The 17,861-nt window shown below is 46.9% G+C and overlaps 1 protein-coding gene across 1 annotated transcript in view; it reads right to left on the bottom strand.

Annotated features, from left to right (window-relative positions):
- TMEM59 (transmembrane protein 59) overlaps positions 1–17,861 on the bottom strand; it is a 182,183-nt gene that overhangs the window by 10,824 nt on the left and 153,498 nt on the right. Inside the window, exon 7 of the mRNA XM_069642150.1 lies at positions 4,795–4,912. Within this exon, the coding sequence (XP_069498251.1) occupies positions 4,795–4,912 (118 nt within the window). The remainder of the gene's footprint in view (positions 1–4,794; positions 4,913–17,861) is intronic.

Raw genomic sequence — 17,861 nt, 5'->3', positions numbered from 1 at the left:
CAAGTCCTCAAAATCCAGCAAAGTTGATGGGGGTCTCTAAGGTGGAGGGAATTAGCACATTTTTGAGAATTCTCCCTAACATAGGGTCCAGGCTCATGGATATCCAGTTGCCACCAGCACTTATGGTCTGTATCTGTAACCCTACAGTCCCTTCTCTCTGCACTTACGAGCCACACGCTGGCTGCACTTATTGAGTTACCTGCACTTCTCTCCACCCACCCTGGCACTTCTCCCCTCCCAATTCCCTGCACTTGCGCGATCTGAATGACGAGGCCCAATAAGATATTTGTTTTTGTCCTCCCTCCGTTTCCCCCTCCTTTTCTTGTCGTGCCTAGAAACACTTGTGTACAGGCACATTATAAATGCCATATCATATCAAACCACTCTGTGGTTTTGGTGAAAATGTCAGATCTCTGTTCACGTTTGATAGTAGTAATGGATTGTCCAATTAAATTCTCAATTCCACTTTTCGCAAAACACCACGATTTATTCAGTCACTTGTTCATGAAGATGCACAGAGTGCCAATGCATTTCGGACTTGCACATTGTCATTCGTCAGGGCATATCTTCGTAATCTGATCATCATAATGTCAATCATGCATATAGTGTTCGTATTAAAATGCAACAAATCAAACAGAGGATTGTTAGGACTGTTTTTCTGAAGTCCAACTAAGGGCTTGGTAAAACCATACAACTGAGACAGAACAAAACTTCACTCTTAGTTTAAGGCTGTACCACTTGAGTATTTGGTAGCATAGACAGAGCATCCAGGCTTATCTTAGGAGGAAGAGAGGGCTGTAGTTTGGTACAAAGAAATTGTAGCATACACATGGTTTCAAGAAACCCTATTGTACACATAAAGGGTTTATTTATTTACAAGTAGGTCAAGCGGAATCTTGAGAAAATAACTACTAACACATTATATATAAACACAATTATAAAAACACAACACAATGCTTGAAGGTGCACAGACCAAAGCATAGATCCCGTTCAGAAAACTAACAGTATTTCTAGGGAAGTCGGAACTTATCAAACATTTAGTGTAGGAGACTTATTCATGGGGAGTAAAACCATCAGTTACTTTTAGATTACTTTCCAGTAGGTCAAGGGTAGTGGCCCCTGTCAGTCATGCAGTGACACTTAGTCAAGGAATGACTTAGGTAATCGCCCCTGTTACCAGGATACCTTTCTGAATAGTCTAACACAAATTCATGGAACAGTATAAGACGATAACTACTTTCAGGATGACACACAGTTGTACCAGGCGAGTAAGACCGTATGGTTTATTATACAATTACTTTTCAGATCAGTGGAACACAGACTAAGGTAGGCAATAACTTTGTACACTAATTTAGGATTGCACCAGGCAGACCAAAGTAAGCTACATCTACAGGACACTTTTTAAGAATGGCACACAGCTATTCTAGCAGGTAAAACTTAAGTATGTAATATACTATTAAAGGTGCTTTTCAGTTCAGTGAAATACAGACTAAGGAAAGTAATAACTCTCCAACTGGATGGCACAAGGCAGACTAAGGTAAGTAAAACGTACAATACACTAATTAAGAATTGTACACAGCTATTCAAGGTAAGTAAAACCCAAGCCAGACTTATTCAAACAGGCTTTACACCAGGTCAGGGGCAGCAAGACCCAATTGGAAAAACATATACACTACTATTCTGAAAGAAATAGTAAAGTGAAGCCAACAGCATTACTTTTGGGTAAGGGCATAACCAATTCAGGGGTGAGTAAAATAACCTTACATATACTTTTCGGAATGGCACAACACATTTAAGGTAAGTAAGAACTTTAACTGCTCACTCTCAGAGAGGACAGTTACCAACCGTTTCACAAGTAAATTTTAAACACTTATACTTTTCAAGACAGAATCTTTTTCTTATCCAGTCCTTCCCTAGTCTATAGCATGAGTTCTCTCAGAGGCAGAAGAAGGCCCCTAGTGCCTAGGTGCCAACTGTAGGCAGGGTGACATGGGATTCAGTTCCTTGCAAACTGAAGTCTCTTCAAACAAGTATTTCACTTTAAAGTTAGTTACGGTCCAGGGATTTCTGTGAAGGCCCCCCCCTAGGAGGATTCCAGCAGTGGGCATGGGTGAACTGGATGAGAGGGCTCCCAATCACAAGGAACACTCCCAAGGCTATACAGGAATCGCAAGAGACTTGGGGTAAGCAACAACCCAAGCCAACACAGTACATCAGCACAGAAGAATAATTTGCATCAGGAGGACTTCAGATCTGCAGCTAAAAAACCCAGTCGATGGATTCCTTTGTCATGAAGACAGGACTTGGTAAGGGGTTTTGCAGCCGGGATCAACGGAGAAGGCTCCAGGCAAGAGTTTCTTCACAGCTGGTTGCAGCTGGCACCATTTTCAAGAGCCAGTAGAAGACTGAATATCGCTGGTCACATTTTCGTCTCTAAACTTGGTCCAGCACTCTGGTGAGGGAACTTCAAGAACACAAACCGGGTCTCTGGAGGTCCAGCAGGATGCCAAAGTTTCAGCTTATTCGGAATTAAGAAGACCATGCACCGCACTATGGCTCGAGGTCCTAGAGTAATGCAGCCCGGCAAGGTCGCAGCACGTCATGGGATGGCTCAAAATGCAGGTCTTCTTGAGACTAGTGGATCTCAGCAGCCTCTGGGTAGGAGACGTCACGTTCGGGACCCCCCAGGTCGATTGGAAGGAAGGTTTACAGCAGGCTCTAGTTACACAGCAGCCTTTCCGGTCGCTGGTAACCGCTAGGGCCGTAGTTTCTTCATCTTACTCATCGGTTTCAGCTTCAGTTGTCGACTTGTCAGCAGGTTCAGAATTTTTAACAGGAACTACAGCACAACTTCTGCAATCTCTACCTACATTTTACAGAAAGGGGCAGTCTGGCTGTCCAACCGTGCCCCCCAACCCCTGCCCCCACCCCCGCCTCCCCATTGAGACTGGGCTCCTTTCAGGCAAGGTGAAAGACAAAGGGCTGAAGAGTTTTAGACTCCTAAGGTTAAACCACTACCAGCAGCCATTCAAGCAAACTAGCAATTGTAACAAAAATGTTCACCCAAGTACATGAAAGACAAATTAACAGGGAAGCCCAAAGGGGAACCCCAGCCTAAGCCCAAAAGTTATAGGAAACTAACTCCAACCATACACTATGGAGAGACATAAAAAAAGTCACCCGTAAAGAGTAAAAGACTAGGTGAGAGGGGGAAAAGATAGCCCTTCACCTAGGGACATGGTAAAATAGTTACCTAGTCAAAGCAAACATTTCTTGGGTTGACAACCGTCAGGAAGATTTATCATAGATATGAAAATCTTACCCAACAAGGACCACAATAGAAAATAGTAGTGAGAGGAATCCTGTGGCCGGTACAGAGCATGAGGCATAAACCAGGTGGTAATTGGAGTAGTCGAGTCAAAATGATAGTAGGCAAAGTCAGATTGGCAAAAAATCATAAAGAAAAGGGAGGTAGAATCAGATGACATCACATCAAAAACATATCCAAATAAACTATCATATTCAAAGTGAGGTAAGCAAAAATTCATATGCATTCCTTTACATTTTAGGATTGTAAATATACCTCATCCGTAATCCAAAAACTTTTGTTCCTGGAAGCTGCTAGGCGTTCAACACAAGCTTTCTCTTCTGCTGCTCAAGTTTGGAATTCTCTGCCCCAACAAATGTCTGCTTATTCTCTCATGCTGTTTCAAAAAGCTCTTAAGACTCATTTAATTTAAATGGCTTACCTATAGATTATTTTTAACATTCCGACTGTTTAGGTTATAAATGCTGTTTTACTCATTTGTCTTAATCTAAATGTGGTAAAATGTATGTTTTTACTCCTTTAGGGTTTCACTGTAAAGCACTATGCTGCGTTCAGGGTAGGCTTCTTTACGCTTTATACATTTTGTAATAAACATTTTTTAAAAAAGAAAGAAATCGCATTGGAAACGGTCCTCAGATTAATAGTTGACATTCCGTATGGTTACAAATAAACCGTATAAATTGAATTCTCGATTATTGCCGCTGGGACACATCGTGTGGTGCAGATGAGACAAGCTGCATCAATGACTTCATCAGAACTATTCAGGTTCTGAAAGGCAATGATCATGATGAGATTTACTATATAATGCGTTGTGTGCCACAGAGCACTGGTTAAAGCGATCAGCCCACAGAACCTTCAGACTCCTAGGAATGTTCTGGATGCAGATTTCTTTTGCACAAGCAAGCCCAAAAATACCCATGGGAATCTGGGAGCATGACGCAGCTAGCGCCAAAAACGCCCTTGAAGCAGCTGGATCTCTGCATCTCGGAACCGCTCGGGATCAGGTATCCTTTACAATCATACAGACCAACGCTAGGTGCAGTGCAGAGTCCGGTCTAAATATGCCCCCTACACTATTCCCATGCTTTTGCCACACCTCAAAGTTTTACTGCTTACCCACCAAGGTTAGCATCCATGATCATTGGCAAAATCCCCTCCTATTCCCAAACTTCATTTAAGTTTGGTTTATTTTAACTTTTCTTGAAGTCCATATTATAACGTCTGAATCTATAGGCCCATGGGATTTTGGTTCGGTGGAATTCATACAAAGCTCAAGCAATTAAACTTAAAATGAATGTGCCAACAGGTAAACAAAAAAAGTCACTAAAACAAGTCTTTTCTCAACACCACTTATTTGCACAGAGGTAAAGATCCTGGTGAATAATGTAAGAACATTGTACTATAATAAAAAGGTACACTTCAAATGGCAGGCTTATTTTCTCTGATAGGATATGCAGTAGAAATACCTCAGTTGGAACGTATTGATCTACAGCGGTAGCAACAGTAGCACAACAAATCCAGAGCAGGACCACCACAGAGAGGACAAGTGTGGTGCTCAGAATCCAGCCAGAGTTCCTGAAAGTCCTGAAAGCAAGGAGAATACGTTGATTGATGATAAAAGGCATTTTATTTCTTGAAGAAAGGTGAAAACGTTTATAGTTGGCATAAAAAAAATTGTACTTCCTAAACGATATGGAATCCTTGGTCATTTAATCGCAAAGTCAATAATGTAGGTCATCTACCGTGTCAATTTTAATGCCATGAATATTTGCTCCAAAATATCACATTTGATAGAACACAAAATTCGAATCAATATTAATTTGACCCAACTTCATTTATCAAATTAAAAGTATCTCGAATAAGTGTAAATTGCTCATACTGAGCACGTTCATTTATGATCTTTAGTTATATTAATGTAACCACTCCCTCAAAAAAGCCTGAATGTATAAAGCTGGTTGCAGACACAGTTCTACAAATCGGATGCTTCCAAGCACAGTGGCCTAAAATCACTTGTCAAAACATTACACGTTTATTTACCCAAAGCACTTAGTCAGACACAGAAAAACATGTTTTCAATGTTCAAGAACTATGTCCCTCAATGGCTAGCTTCTGAAAGCCCACCCATCCCATTAGGGGATTTAGATCAAATATTGTGGTGGCCTGCCAATTAGGCTGACACCATAAACCACAACACCCAGCCCCACAGTGGTGTAGTGGCCGATCAGGGTACTGGTCTAAACCAGTTCACAGCACTATTGGCGCTTCTGTCCAAGGCTCACGAAGAGCTCCTGTGGGCAGAACAACCATTTTAGGCCTGTCCCGAAGTTGACCAGTACAAAGTTAACCCTAATAAAATGGCTGAGAGGAGCACTTAAAACCCATTAGTACTTCAGTCGCTACCATAAACTACAAATGTGGTAAATCAGCCTACACCCGTGGTTAACCAAAACGTAATATTAGCTGCCTCCAGTCTATCAACTTAAACCAACGAAGGGCGTTATAATCACCCTATGGCACAAATAGGGTGCTCAAGAAGCACCCATGGGAGCCTTTTGTGCAACACAGAAGCATATCATCTTAAAGTGTAAAAGAAGAATGAGGTAGGGGCAGGTGGCCTTGAGCAGTCATTCTGGCCACCAAAATAAAATTAGAAATGTCAAAAGTTAAAAAGGGGAAAATGCACAAAAAGAAAGTAGAAAGGGTCCCCGTTAGGACAGTTTTTATAAAGTCCTACCGGGACATCATAAAAACCATATCTGAGGCAGTACATATGCTCCACTCTTAGTAGAAGGATGTACCGGCTGAGAATTCGGGTAGCATGGACAGGGCAGCCAGGCTTATCTATGTAGGGAGAGAGGGCTGTAGCTTGGTACAGAGAAATGGTAGCGTACACATGGTCCACTGAAACACTATGTATTGTAAAATAAAAAGGGTTATTTAAAATACAAGTTGACCAAGATAAATCTTGGAAAAGGTAAGTAGTATTAACATCATATTAACACAATTATAAAACCCAACTCGCTACTTCTGCGATACAACCCAAAGTATAACCGTATTGAGAATACAATCAGTAGTCAAGGTTAGTGAAACCTACAACACGTTCAGAATGGCAGTCAGCTATTCTTGGGGAGTAAAACCAGGTTATATATACTTTTAGAATACCATCAGTAAATCAAGGGTAGTAGACCCTGTCAGTCATGCAGTGACACTCAGTCTTAGAAATCGCATATTAAACCGACCCTGTTACAAGTATACACAGTTAGGCAGAATTGCATGCAGTACCCTCTGGGACCACCACATACAATTAGGACTAAAGGTGTAAGCAAAACCAACCTTTGGTATAAGTCTGTACTACACAGTTTGTGATAGCGACCTGAGCAGCCAGACTGATCTCAAGAGGGAATGTGAGCAATAAATGAAGTTACACAGAGGTCTTACAATCCGATCTGCCTTCCCTCCTGTCCCCCCCCCCCCTCCCAAATCATCCCACCCTCCTTTGCATTCCCTACCATTGCCCTCTCCAAACACCAAGCCAGAGGGGCACGATGGCGAGCCAACCAGCCTAAGACCACTCCTCCCCCGAACCCCACCACCGACCAGCCTACGTTAACCATGCCCGCTCCCCTCACTATCATAGCGGGCACACCGCCCTGCTAGCATCCACCCCCGCCTTGCCCACAAACCCCCACCCCCGAACGCACCCTTTCCCCTCCCTATAAACTGCACGCCTAGCCCTAGCAAGAACCGAAGCCGCATCCCTCTCCCCCTCTGACCCCCCCCCCCACCCTCTCTCACACTCCAATCGCAACAAAGAAACTAAAGAGTAATCATACCTGGTCCCCCTCAGTCTCTCAGCACTCTTCGTCTCCCCTGTCTCGACCCACCACCTCTCACCCCCCCACAACCTCCTTCTCCCGTAGCTTCACCCTTCCTGAAACCTCTCTCCATCGACTTCTCATCAACTGCAACCGCAACTCCTAACCGCCCACACCCCACCGTCAAATCCCCCGAGCCAAACCCGATCATCCCAACACACGCATCCACCCAATCCCGTCCGCAGTCCGCCAATTCTTCTGCTCGCCCACTATTCCCATCGATCATCACCCACCCTCTCCGGCTTCCTCTCTCCGCCACCACCCCTTTTTGCTCCAGCTCCGAGACCAACCTCGCCTGTCGATGTGAACTGCATCCTATTTAATGCCCGATCCGTAGCAAAAAACAGATACTGCATCTTTGACCTCCTCGCCTCTGACAAACCAGGTTTTCATCAATGAGGGGGAGTAGCATTCGTCTTCAAGTCTCTCTTCCACGCCTCAATCAATCATCGACAACCAACCTTCCATTCCTTCCTGCGAATCACTCCTCATTGAACTATCCCTCTCCCCGTCGCTCTCACAGCTTCCTAATAATCTACAAGCCCCCTGGCTACGATAGACAATTCGCAAACAACCTCTGCGACTCTATTGCCACCCTTCAACTAAACCATCCCAACCTCACCCTTCTTAGAGACTTCAACATATGGCTCGACATCCCCACCAACCCTATGACACACTCTCTGGTTGAATGTTTAGACGCAATCAACCTCCACCACGACATAAATGGCCGACTCACTATAAAGGACACACTCTTGATGCCATCTTTAGCTCCAACACCCCGATTCAATTAAACCCACCAACCCCTATCATCTGGTGTCATGATGCCCGCTCCCGGGGAGCCGGTTCAAGCCCTGCGTCCCCGAAAGCGGACATCCAGTCCCCAAGGAAGGACCCAGCAACCCCATATAGGGGCCCTTTGGACAGTGTCCTGGCGCCATGGGCGCCAGGCTCATTATGGGAGTGCTTGGGTGCACTTACCTGATGCAGACCATGCTGCAGGATCCCGGCCTCCTTGAGGCCTGAAAGGAACTACTTTACCTGTGGGACTAATTTACCATCCGGGCGTGGTCGGGAAGGATACATACCTGATTGGAGGAAGGATACATACCTGGAACTTCTTCCAAGGCTATTTAAACCCCACCCGATCAGCCACACTTGCTTCGCGTTGTTCTGCATCTAACAGCTGGACACTCACCGTGTCTGCTCCTGCATCCTGACTTCTGCCACGCCTGCCAGCATCCTGGATCACCTGCAAAGGAAGAGAAGAAGAGAACAGAAGAAGGAAAAGTCCTTACCTGCTAAACCCGCATCCCGGAGACATCTCGCCGACAATCCTGAAAAGGAAGACTTTTATTTAAAAGCTCATCGCGTCGATCGCTGCAGCGCCGCATTCCACTCACCTTTACAGGGCGCCTCCATGTTCGGCAGCGATCATCCGGATTCGCAGTCACGCCCCAGCGCCTAGGGAGAAAAAGACAAGAACAAAAAGGTGAGAGAGAGAAGGGAATAAGGAAGGCTAAATCTCCATGTTAAAGACTTACCTGTTGATTCATTCCCTCTTCATTTCGGGTCCGCGCCACATCCTGGCATTTCCGGACCCCGGCCCCTAAGGGGAAAAAAAAGACATCAGCGTTAATGAGCGAATGAAAAGACATTACCAAAAAAACGCTCATTAAAGACTTACCTGATTTCTACAAGGATTTCACCTCTCATCTCGGGTCGGTGCCTGTTCCCCGGCATTCCGTACCCCGGCCCCTATGGGGAAAAAGACACTAGCATTAGTACATTAATGCATGGACACAAGGGGAACCTCTTATCAAAAAACTTACCTGGAAGCCAAGCAAGTTTGGTTCTCACCAATCCGAAAATCCAGTGAAGTAACTGGATACCAACACGCCCCTGCATCAGAAGCAGGATGGAGAGCTCGTCCTTCCAGACCCTAAGGTGAGACGCTGCGGGGAATCACAGAAGGGTTTCGAGGAGGCTGAGAGGGAAAAGCGGGAGGCCGATTGCATTACCCCGCAGACAGTTAATCCCCTATTTTCGCCTACAGAAGGATACTTCTGCGAGCCAGACAAGCCAGATTTGGGGGCCCGGTCCAGTCCGTCTTCCGAACCCTGCGCATCACCTTAGAAGAGGTCACAGCAGCGCAAACCAGGCCAGCGCCTCCGTGGGAGTCAGGTGAGCGTTACATCTGGTCCGATCACTTCATTTTCTTTCGCCATTCGCTCACCCGACCCCCTTCCCGTACTCAATTCTGAACCATCGAATCTACGCAAATGCTGGAAAAAACTAATAATCGTCCCGGACCTAGCCGACACACTCCTCCAGTCTCCACCACCTACCTGACAAAAGAGTACACTAACCACTAGCTACCCACCTCTATCACACCATAGGGGCTATGGTACTGATATTTTTCCATCACTTAGACTTCATGATGCATCGTGGGAAATGTAGTGCTTAAAACATCCATGCAACAGATTTCCATTGTCTACACGCCACCTGGGAATCTCCTATCTAGATCCATACAAGACGGTAAATATCTACCACTAATATAGAAAACTGTGACAAGAACTGAGTTAATGTCATACCATTATTTGATTCCAAACATGTATTAATTTACAGCCTGAACTACCCTGACGGACTGAACCGCCGCCATAATTAGATTGACTAGTGCAATCGCTTCGCCATTCACACCCCAAGAAATGAACATAAGGTTAGCAAGTTGGCTACTTCTTTTATATATGACTATGATACCCCTGGTACAAGGTTTTTTATATGTATTGAGTAAATCTTATACTCGCTTTCCCCCTTTTTTATTCACTCTGTAGGAGACAACACTGACACATAGGCACCATGTTGACAGTGCCACCTTATTCTAAACCAATTGCGTCCTGAAGACGGGTCCTGGGACACTATTGATGAGCTGTAAACTGCAACAGTGCTGTCCTTGGCCCCAGAAACACATCAAATTGTTGACGCCATTATACTATGTTTGTGTATAATTGTAACGTGATCACCACACACTATTACTAACATCACTTGAACCAACGAATGTCGGTCAATTGTGAATGCATTTTTGTTCACAACAGCCAAGAATGCGAATTGGTTTTCTCTTTCTTTCCATCGTGGTAATATACAACTGATGAATGCTGTTAATGTGTTTTTTATGCATTTTAATATTTTTGAAAATATGATTAAAATATGCTGAAAGTACTACCTTGACTGTGGAGATAGATATAATCTAATGAAATTTCCATTGTGAGGAAAAGTTTTCGAAAAGTAGCCCCTATGGTGTGATAGAGGTGGGTAGCTAGTGGTTAGTGTACTCTTTTGTCAGGTATATTTTTCCTCACATACCACAGCCCCCCTTTACAATAAAATTGAGGAACCCTTGTTTTTGCTCAAAACACTTGTTTACTCCACCACCTACCTGCCAACTCAAACAACTAACCCCTGACACCTTGGACTCATGGCTCAACGCATCTCTGATGCGGCTCACACCCCCTTGCAAACCATCAACCCGCCGTGGCCTCTTCCCCAGATGGTTCACTCCTGAGTTGAAGACCACTAAACAACTATATAAATACCTAGAACGCAAATGGCAGAAAGACAAAACCAAGGAGAGCAGGGCCACCTTGGCCCGACACCTCTATCAGTACAAGGCCGAAATCCAGAAAGCAAAAAAAGCCCACTACAACTCCTGAATCCTAAACTGCAAGAACCCAAGCAAAGAACTCTACAAAATCATCTCTGAATTCACCAAACTGGCTTGCACCACGACCGTCCCGACCCCTCACAATCACTGTGTGACTCACTCTCCCTCCACTTTTACACCATGGCTCTCGAAAGGACAAATACTCTAGCCACCAAACTGGCTCTCTTACATCCACCAGGCAATACTCCCCCCCATATCGGCCAGCCCACCAGCTGCGACCACTACGCAACCAACGTTCGAATCCTTTAGTCCAATATCACCAGAGCAATTTCTCTAACTTCTATACCTCAAAGAAATTTTCGCTTCCACCTGCGCAGGAGAACACACAAGATCCATCATAAATGCCTCCCTTTCCTCTGGTATCTTTCCCGACACATTCAAAACGGTTCATGTCAAACCGCTAATTAAAAAACCTTCCCTCGACCCTCTCGAGCCCAAAAACTACTGCCCCATCTCAAACACCAGATTCCTTGCCAAACTCATTGACCGAACCGCCTACCCCAACTAAATGCCTTTGTCGAAGCCAACAATCTCCTAGACCCCGCACAATCAGGTTTCAGAGCCCGTCAGGGAACTGAAACCACCTTAACCTCAATCTGGGATGACCTTAAAATGACGGCAGACTCAGCGGGATGTGCCACACTAATCCTTCTTAACCTATCTGCCGCCTTTGACACAATCAATCACTCCATCCTCCTAGACCGCCACCACTCCCAAGGAATTCATGCAACCGCTCTTAAATGGATAGCTTCATTCCTCAAAGATAGGTACCAAAAAACGATACTCTCCAGCTACACCTCCCAAGCCCGACCAGTCGACACTGGAATCCCACAAGGAGCATGCCTATCCGCCCTCCTGTTCAATCTCTACCTGATCACCCTCCCACCAATAATTCATTCACACAACATCCTGTGTTACAACTACGCCGACGACACTCAACTAATTCTAAAACTAATGAACTCAAAACCCAACTCCTGACCTGGCCTCCTCGACATAGAACTCTGGATGACCCAAAGCCACCTCTTGTTAAACCCCTCCCAAACAGAAATCATGGTATGCAGCAACGCCGAACTTCTTCCGCACCCACTACCCTGGCCATCCGCCATGGGCAACTCACCGACCCCCTGCAACTCCGTGAAAAATCTTGGATGCACCCTTGACTCTGACCTAACAATCTCACGCCAAGTCAACAACGTCTCGAAGTCCTGCCACTACCACCTTAAAACCCATAGGTGCATCTTTCCATCTCTCTCCTTTCCCAACAGACTCTCTGCGGTCCAATCAATCGTTATATCAAGACTGGACTACGCAAACCACCTATATCTCGGAGTCCACGCGTACCAACTGAATAAACTCCAAAGGGCACAAAACGCGGCTGCCAAAATGCTACTTGCGCTCAGCCCAAGAGACCACATCTCCCCAGCCCTTAAGACGCTGCACTGGCTTCCAGTAGCCCGAAGGGTGACTTTCAAAACCTTATGCATCTCCCATCGAGCACTGCATAAAACCGGACCTCAATATCTTCAAGACAAGCTAAAACCCTATCACCCCCCCACGCACCCTAAGATCAAGCTCAGCTGGCCTCCTAGTCATACCTAAGACAAACTCAGTCAGGTTAGGCGGATCATTCTCAGCCTTTGCCCCCCCACTCTGTGGAACTCGCTCCCACCCCCACATCGGCCTAACTGAGGATTTAGCGTCTTTCCGCAAACTGCTGAAAACCTGGCTCTTCCCCTAAAACCAACAGGTACCAAACTAACCCAAACAGACTAACAGCATCTCAATGACACCAATCCAACAAACTACCTGATGAGAGAAATTGACAATATAAACTAGAAGGACAAACAAATTTGTTTAGAATTAAACGAGTAAAGTAGATCAAAACAGTGAAGTGGATAATCAGAATAAATCATAGGGAAACAGATGTAAACTGCTGAAATGGACATAATGCATGAGGAGCGAACGAAGTGAATGGCGTGGATGAAATAGCTAGAATGGATGAAGCGTGTGGAACAGATGAATGTGCTGAAGGAAAGAACAGATGACTATATAGATCGAATGAGTGTGTAAATCGAATGAGTATGTAGATCGGATGAGTGTATAGAATGGATGAACATGTTAAGCGGATGAGTGTGTAGAGCGGACGAGTGCGTAGAGCGGACGAGTGCGTAAATACAGAGAAGCAAGTAGAACGCAGGAGTATTTAGAGCGGACGAGCGCATAGAGCGGATGAGTGCGTAAATACAGAGAAGCGAGTAGAACGCAGGAGTATGTAGAGCGGACGAGCGCATAGAGCGGATGAGTGCGTAAATACAGAGAAGCGAGTAGAACGCTGGAGTATGTAGAGCGGATGAGTGCGTAAATACAGAGAAGCGAGTAGAACGCTGGAGTATGTAGAGCGGACGAGCGCATAGAGCGGATGAGTGCGTAAATACAGAGAAGCGAGTAGAACGCAGGAGTATGTAGAGCGGACGAGCGCATAGAGCGGACGAGTACGGAAGAACAGACCTGACGAATGTATAGGGCAGATGAATGTGCAGACCTGACGAATGTATAGGGCAGATGAATGTGCAGACCTGATGAATGTATAGGGCAGATGAATGTGCAGACCTGACGAATGTATAGGGCAGAAGAGCGTGGGGGGGGCAGAGGAGCGCGGGCAGCGGAGGAGCGAGGATGAGGGGATGAGCGCACAGAGTGGAATGCGTGGAGCGAGGAGGAGGGGATGAGGGCATAGAGCGGATGAATGCGTGGAGCGGAGGAGCGAGGATGAGGGGATGAGTGCGGGATGAGCGCATAGAGCGGATGAATGTGTGGAGCGGAGGAGCGAGGATGAGGGGATGAGCGCACAGAGTGGAATGCGTGGAGCGAGGAGGAGGGGATGAGGGCATAGAGCGGATGAATGCGTGGAGCGTAGGAGCGAGGATGAGGGGATGAGCGCGGGATGAGCGCATAGAGCGGATGAATGCATGGAGCGGAGGAGCAAGGATGAGGTGATGAACGCGGGATGAGAGCATAGAGCCGATGAATGCGTGGAGTGGAGAAGCGGGGATGAGGTGATGAGCGCGGGCTGAGGGCATAGAGCGGATGAATGCGTGGAGCGGAGGAGCGAGGATGAGGGGATGAGCGCGGGATGAGCGCATAGAGCGGATGAATGCGTGGAGCAGAGGAGCAAGGATGAGGGGATGAGAGCATAGAGCAGATGAATGCGTGGAGCAGAGGAGCAAGGATGAGGGGATGAGCGGAGGAGCGGGGATGAGCGCGGGATGAGCGCATAGAGCGTATGAATGCAGGATGAGCGCATAGAGCGGATGAATGCGTGGAGCGGAGGAGCGAGGATGAGGGGATGAGCGCATAGAGAGGATGAATGCGTGGAGCGGAGGAGCGAGGATGAGGGGATGAGCGCATAGAGAGGATGAATGCGTGGAGCGGATGAGCGCAGGATGAGCGCATAGAGCAGATGAATGCGTGGAGTGGATGTATGACGAGGATGAGGGGATGAGCGCATAGAGGATGAATGCGTGGAGCGGAGGAGTGTGGATGAGGGGATGAGCGCGGGATAAGCGCATAGAGCGGATGAATGCATGGAGCGAGGATGAGCGCATAGAGAGGATGAATGCGTGGAGCGGAGGAGCGAGGATGAGGGGATGAGCGCAGGATGAGCGCATAGAGCAGATGAATGCGTGGATCGGATGAGCGAGGATGAGGGGATGAGCGCATAGAGGATGAATGCGTGGAGCGGAGGAGCGAGGATGAGGGGATGAGCGCATAGAGCAGATGAATGCGTGGAGCGAGGATGAGGGGATGAGCGCATAGAGAGGATGAATGCCGGAGCGGAGGAGCGGGGATGAATGAGTGGAGCGAGGATGAGGGAATGAGCGCGGGATGAGCGCATAGAGCGGATGAGCGAGGATGAGGGGATGAGCGTAGGATGAGACCATAGAGCGGATGAATGCGTGGAGCGGAGGAGCGTGGATGAGGGGATGAGCGCATAGAGAGGATGAATGCGTGGAGCGGAGGAGCGAGGATGAGGGGATGAGCGCGGGATGAGCGCATAGAGCGGATGAATGCGTGGAGCGGAGGAGCGAGGATGAGGGAATGAGCGCAGGATGAGCACGTAGAGCGGATGAATACGTGGAGCGGAGGAGCGAGGATGAGGGGATGAGCGCATAGAGCGGATGAATGCGTGGAGCGGAGGAGCGAGGATGAGGGGATGAGCGCGGGATGAGCGCATAGAGCGGATGAATGTGTGGAGCGGAGGAGCGAGGATGAGGGGATGAGCGCGGGATGAGCGCATAGAGCGGATGAATGTGTGGAGCGGAGGAGCGAGGATGAGGGGATGAGCGCGGGATGAGCGCATAGAGCGGATGAATGCGTGGAGCGGAGGAGCGAGGATGATGAGGGGATGAGCGCGGGATGAGCGGATGAATGCATGGAGCGGAGGAGCGAGGATGAGGGAATGAGCGCAGGATGAGCACATAGAGCGGATGAATGCGTGGAGCGGAGGAGCGAGGATGAGCGCAGGATGAACGCATAGAGCGGATGAATGCGTGGAGCGGAAGAGCGAGGATGAGGGGATGAGCACGGGATGAACGCATAGAGCGGATGAATGTGTGGAGCGGAGGAGCGAGGATGAGAGGATGAGCGCGGGATGAGCACATGGAGCGGATGAATGCGTGGAGCGAAGGAGCGAGGATGAGCAGATTAATGCGTGGAACGGAAGAGCGAGGATGAGGGGATGAGCGCTTAGAGCGGATGAATGCGTGGAGGGGGATGCGCGCAGAGGGGATGAATGCGCACGCAGAGGGGATGAATGCGCGTGCAGATCTCACTGTTCCTGAGCCTCAGTCGTGGGGACAAGCGGGAGGACGTCAGGGGACTCCTGCACTGCAAGGGATCATCGGAAAACGCTGACAAAATGGAGTTCCTTCAGTTCCAGTAGCTATAATTCAAGCACACAAGCTGGTGTCCCTCTCCCTGGTTAATCCTAACCAGCTCTGAGAATGGTTTCCAGGTGGTTTACGAGTTGACTGGCCCCACCAACTCAAAAGGAAGAAGTCGTCCTTGAAGGGGCTTCTCTGTGGAGATGAACTTGGCAAGTTGGACCTGCAGCAGGGCTTCTATGGGCAAACCAACGGTCCAGGAGTTGCAGAAGCCGTCCTCTTCCAGCTCATCTTCGGTTCTTTCGTTCCAGTGGTCGACTCTGCCTTTCAGTCCAAGAGGCTCACCTTTTAAACAGTTTTCTCCCTTTCATTCCAGCCTAGCTATCACTCATCCAGCAGGGTGGCTGTCCTTGCCAGACAGTCAGCCAGCCAATCACGCCAGAGTGCATTTGGGTCTCCTAGGAGACTAAACACAGCGAGTTCCGGGCACCTCCCTCACTTCCCGTCCACCCCAGACGCCAGAGACGGTCTTAAGTCCTGAAGTCTGCTAAAGGCATTTGAACAAAGGGACCAAACCCGGTTTGGCGTGCAGAGACAAACTCTAGAAGGACCTTTCCAAAAAGAAACACTGAAAAAAGAATACCGGGACCCGTTTAAACAAAGGGGCTTAAGGCGCCATCTTGAAAAACATGGCTCCCGTTACTTTTATCTACCAGTGTTCGTGGTCGGGAAAAATCATGGTAGTTTGTTGTAAAACCACACCACCAGCCATTTCGATAGAAAAGGCTAGCATTTGACTGCTACATGAGATTTTAGATTCAGGGGTTACTAGGTAACCCCTCCAGCAATCTATAGGAAGACAGTGTGTGTGTGATGGGTCTAGGAATTTAAAAAGACTAGTAAAGTCAATTTAACCTTACAGTCTCTGGGAAACAGTAGTTTATCCCAGAGAAGGTATTTAAACCTTTGAGAACTAAAAGACATCCCTGTGTCACTGCACTGAAGGTGCTGGGTAACGCACATGAAAAGATGATGCCCCTGGAGTTATCTAAAACTCCATAATCAAAGAACACAAGAGTAAAACACACTTCAAAATGCATGAAAGTGGGAAAAAAGGCTCACACTCTTTCCAGGTAAAAGGAATGAAGTCCTCAAAATCCAGCAAAGTTGCTGGGGGTCTCTAAGGTGAAGGGAATTAACACATTTATGAGAATTCTCCCCAACATACACCTTGCATCATTACTTTTTAGAACTCACTTCAGAGCTAGTAAAACAACTCCTACTTTCTGGTCCTCAATGACGAGTAGGAGTACCTAATAACTATTTTAGAATGCACGAAGCAAATCCGGGAAAGCAAAACCCAATCATGCTTAAGAAAGACACAATGATTTCAAGGTAAGTAATTCACCTACTGGTACATAACTATCCGCTATATAATAGCTAGTTATACCCAGTATACTTAACACAGTTTCTTAGGTAAGTAAAAACCTATTTAAACTATTTTAGAATAGCACCAAAGCAGTTCAGGGAAGCACAAACCAGAGTTACAAGTTTAGAAGTGCAGCAGCTATTCAAGGTCAGTAAGACCTATATTCTTTTAAGAGGGACTACAAACAACTCATAAAACAAGTGTTAACTTCCAGACTCTTTTAGATCTGTACTGTGTCACGGTACAAGTGTTAAAGTCTACTACCCTTGAATTACTGCATGTAATCTAAATGTTATTGGTGCGACTTCCCTGGAAATCCTGTTAGGTGTTCCAGATAAGGTTATATGCTGTGGCCTGTATGCCTTCAAGTATAGTGGTGTGTGTTTTTATAAAAGTGTTCACTGACTAGTACTACCCCAAGACCTAACTTGGCCTGGCCTATATGTGTATTTATAATGAACCTTTATTTTGTATAATTGTCAGTGTTACTATTGTATCCTGGGTGTACTACAAGATCAATGTACTTTCCAACAGCCCTCTCTCCCTCCTAAGATAGGCTTGGCTGCTCCGTCTATGCCACTATATACTCAGGTGGTACAGCCTTATACTAAGAGTTGAGTCTTGTACC

The sequence above is a fragment of the Ambystoma mexicanum genome, chromosome 1q (assembly GCF_040938575.1).
Source record: "Ambystoma mexicanum isolate Mex_15411 chromosome 1q, UKY_AmexF1_1, whole genome shotgun sequence".
Classification (NCBI taxonomy): Eukaryota; Metazoa; Chordata; class Amphibia; order Caudata; family Ambystomatidae; genus Ambystoma; species Ambystoma mexicanum.
Note: the sequence above shows the minus strand (reverse complement) of the source record. Positions and strands in the feature narration are given on the sequence as shown.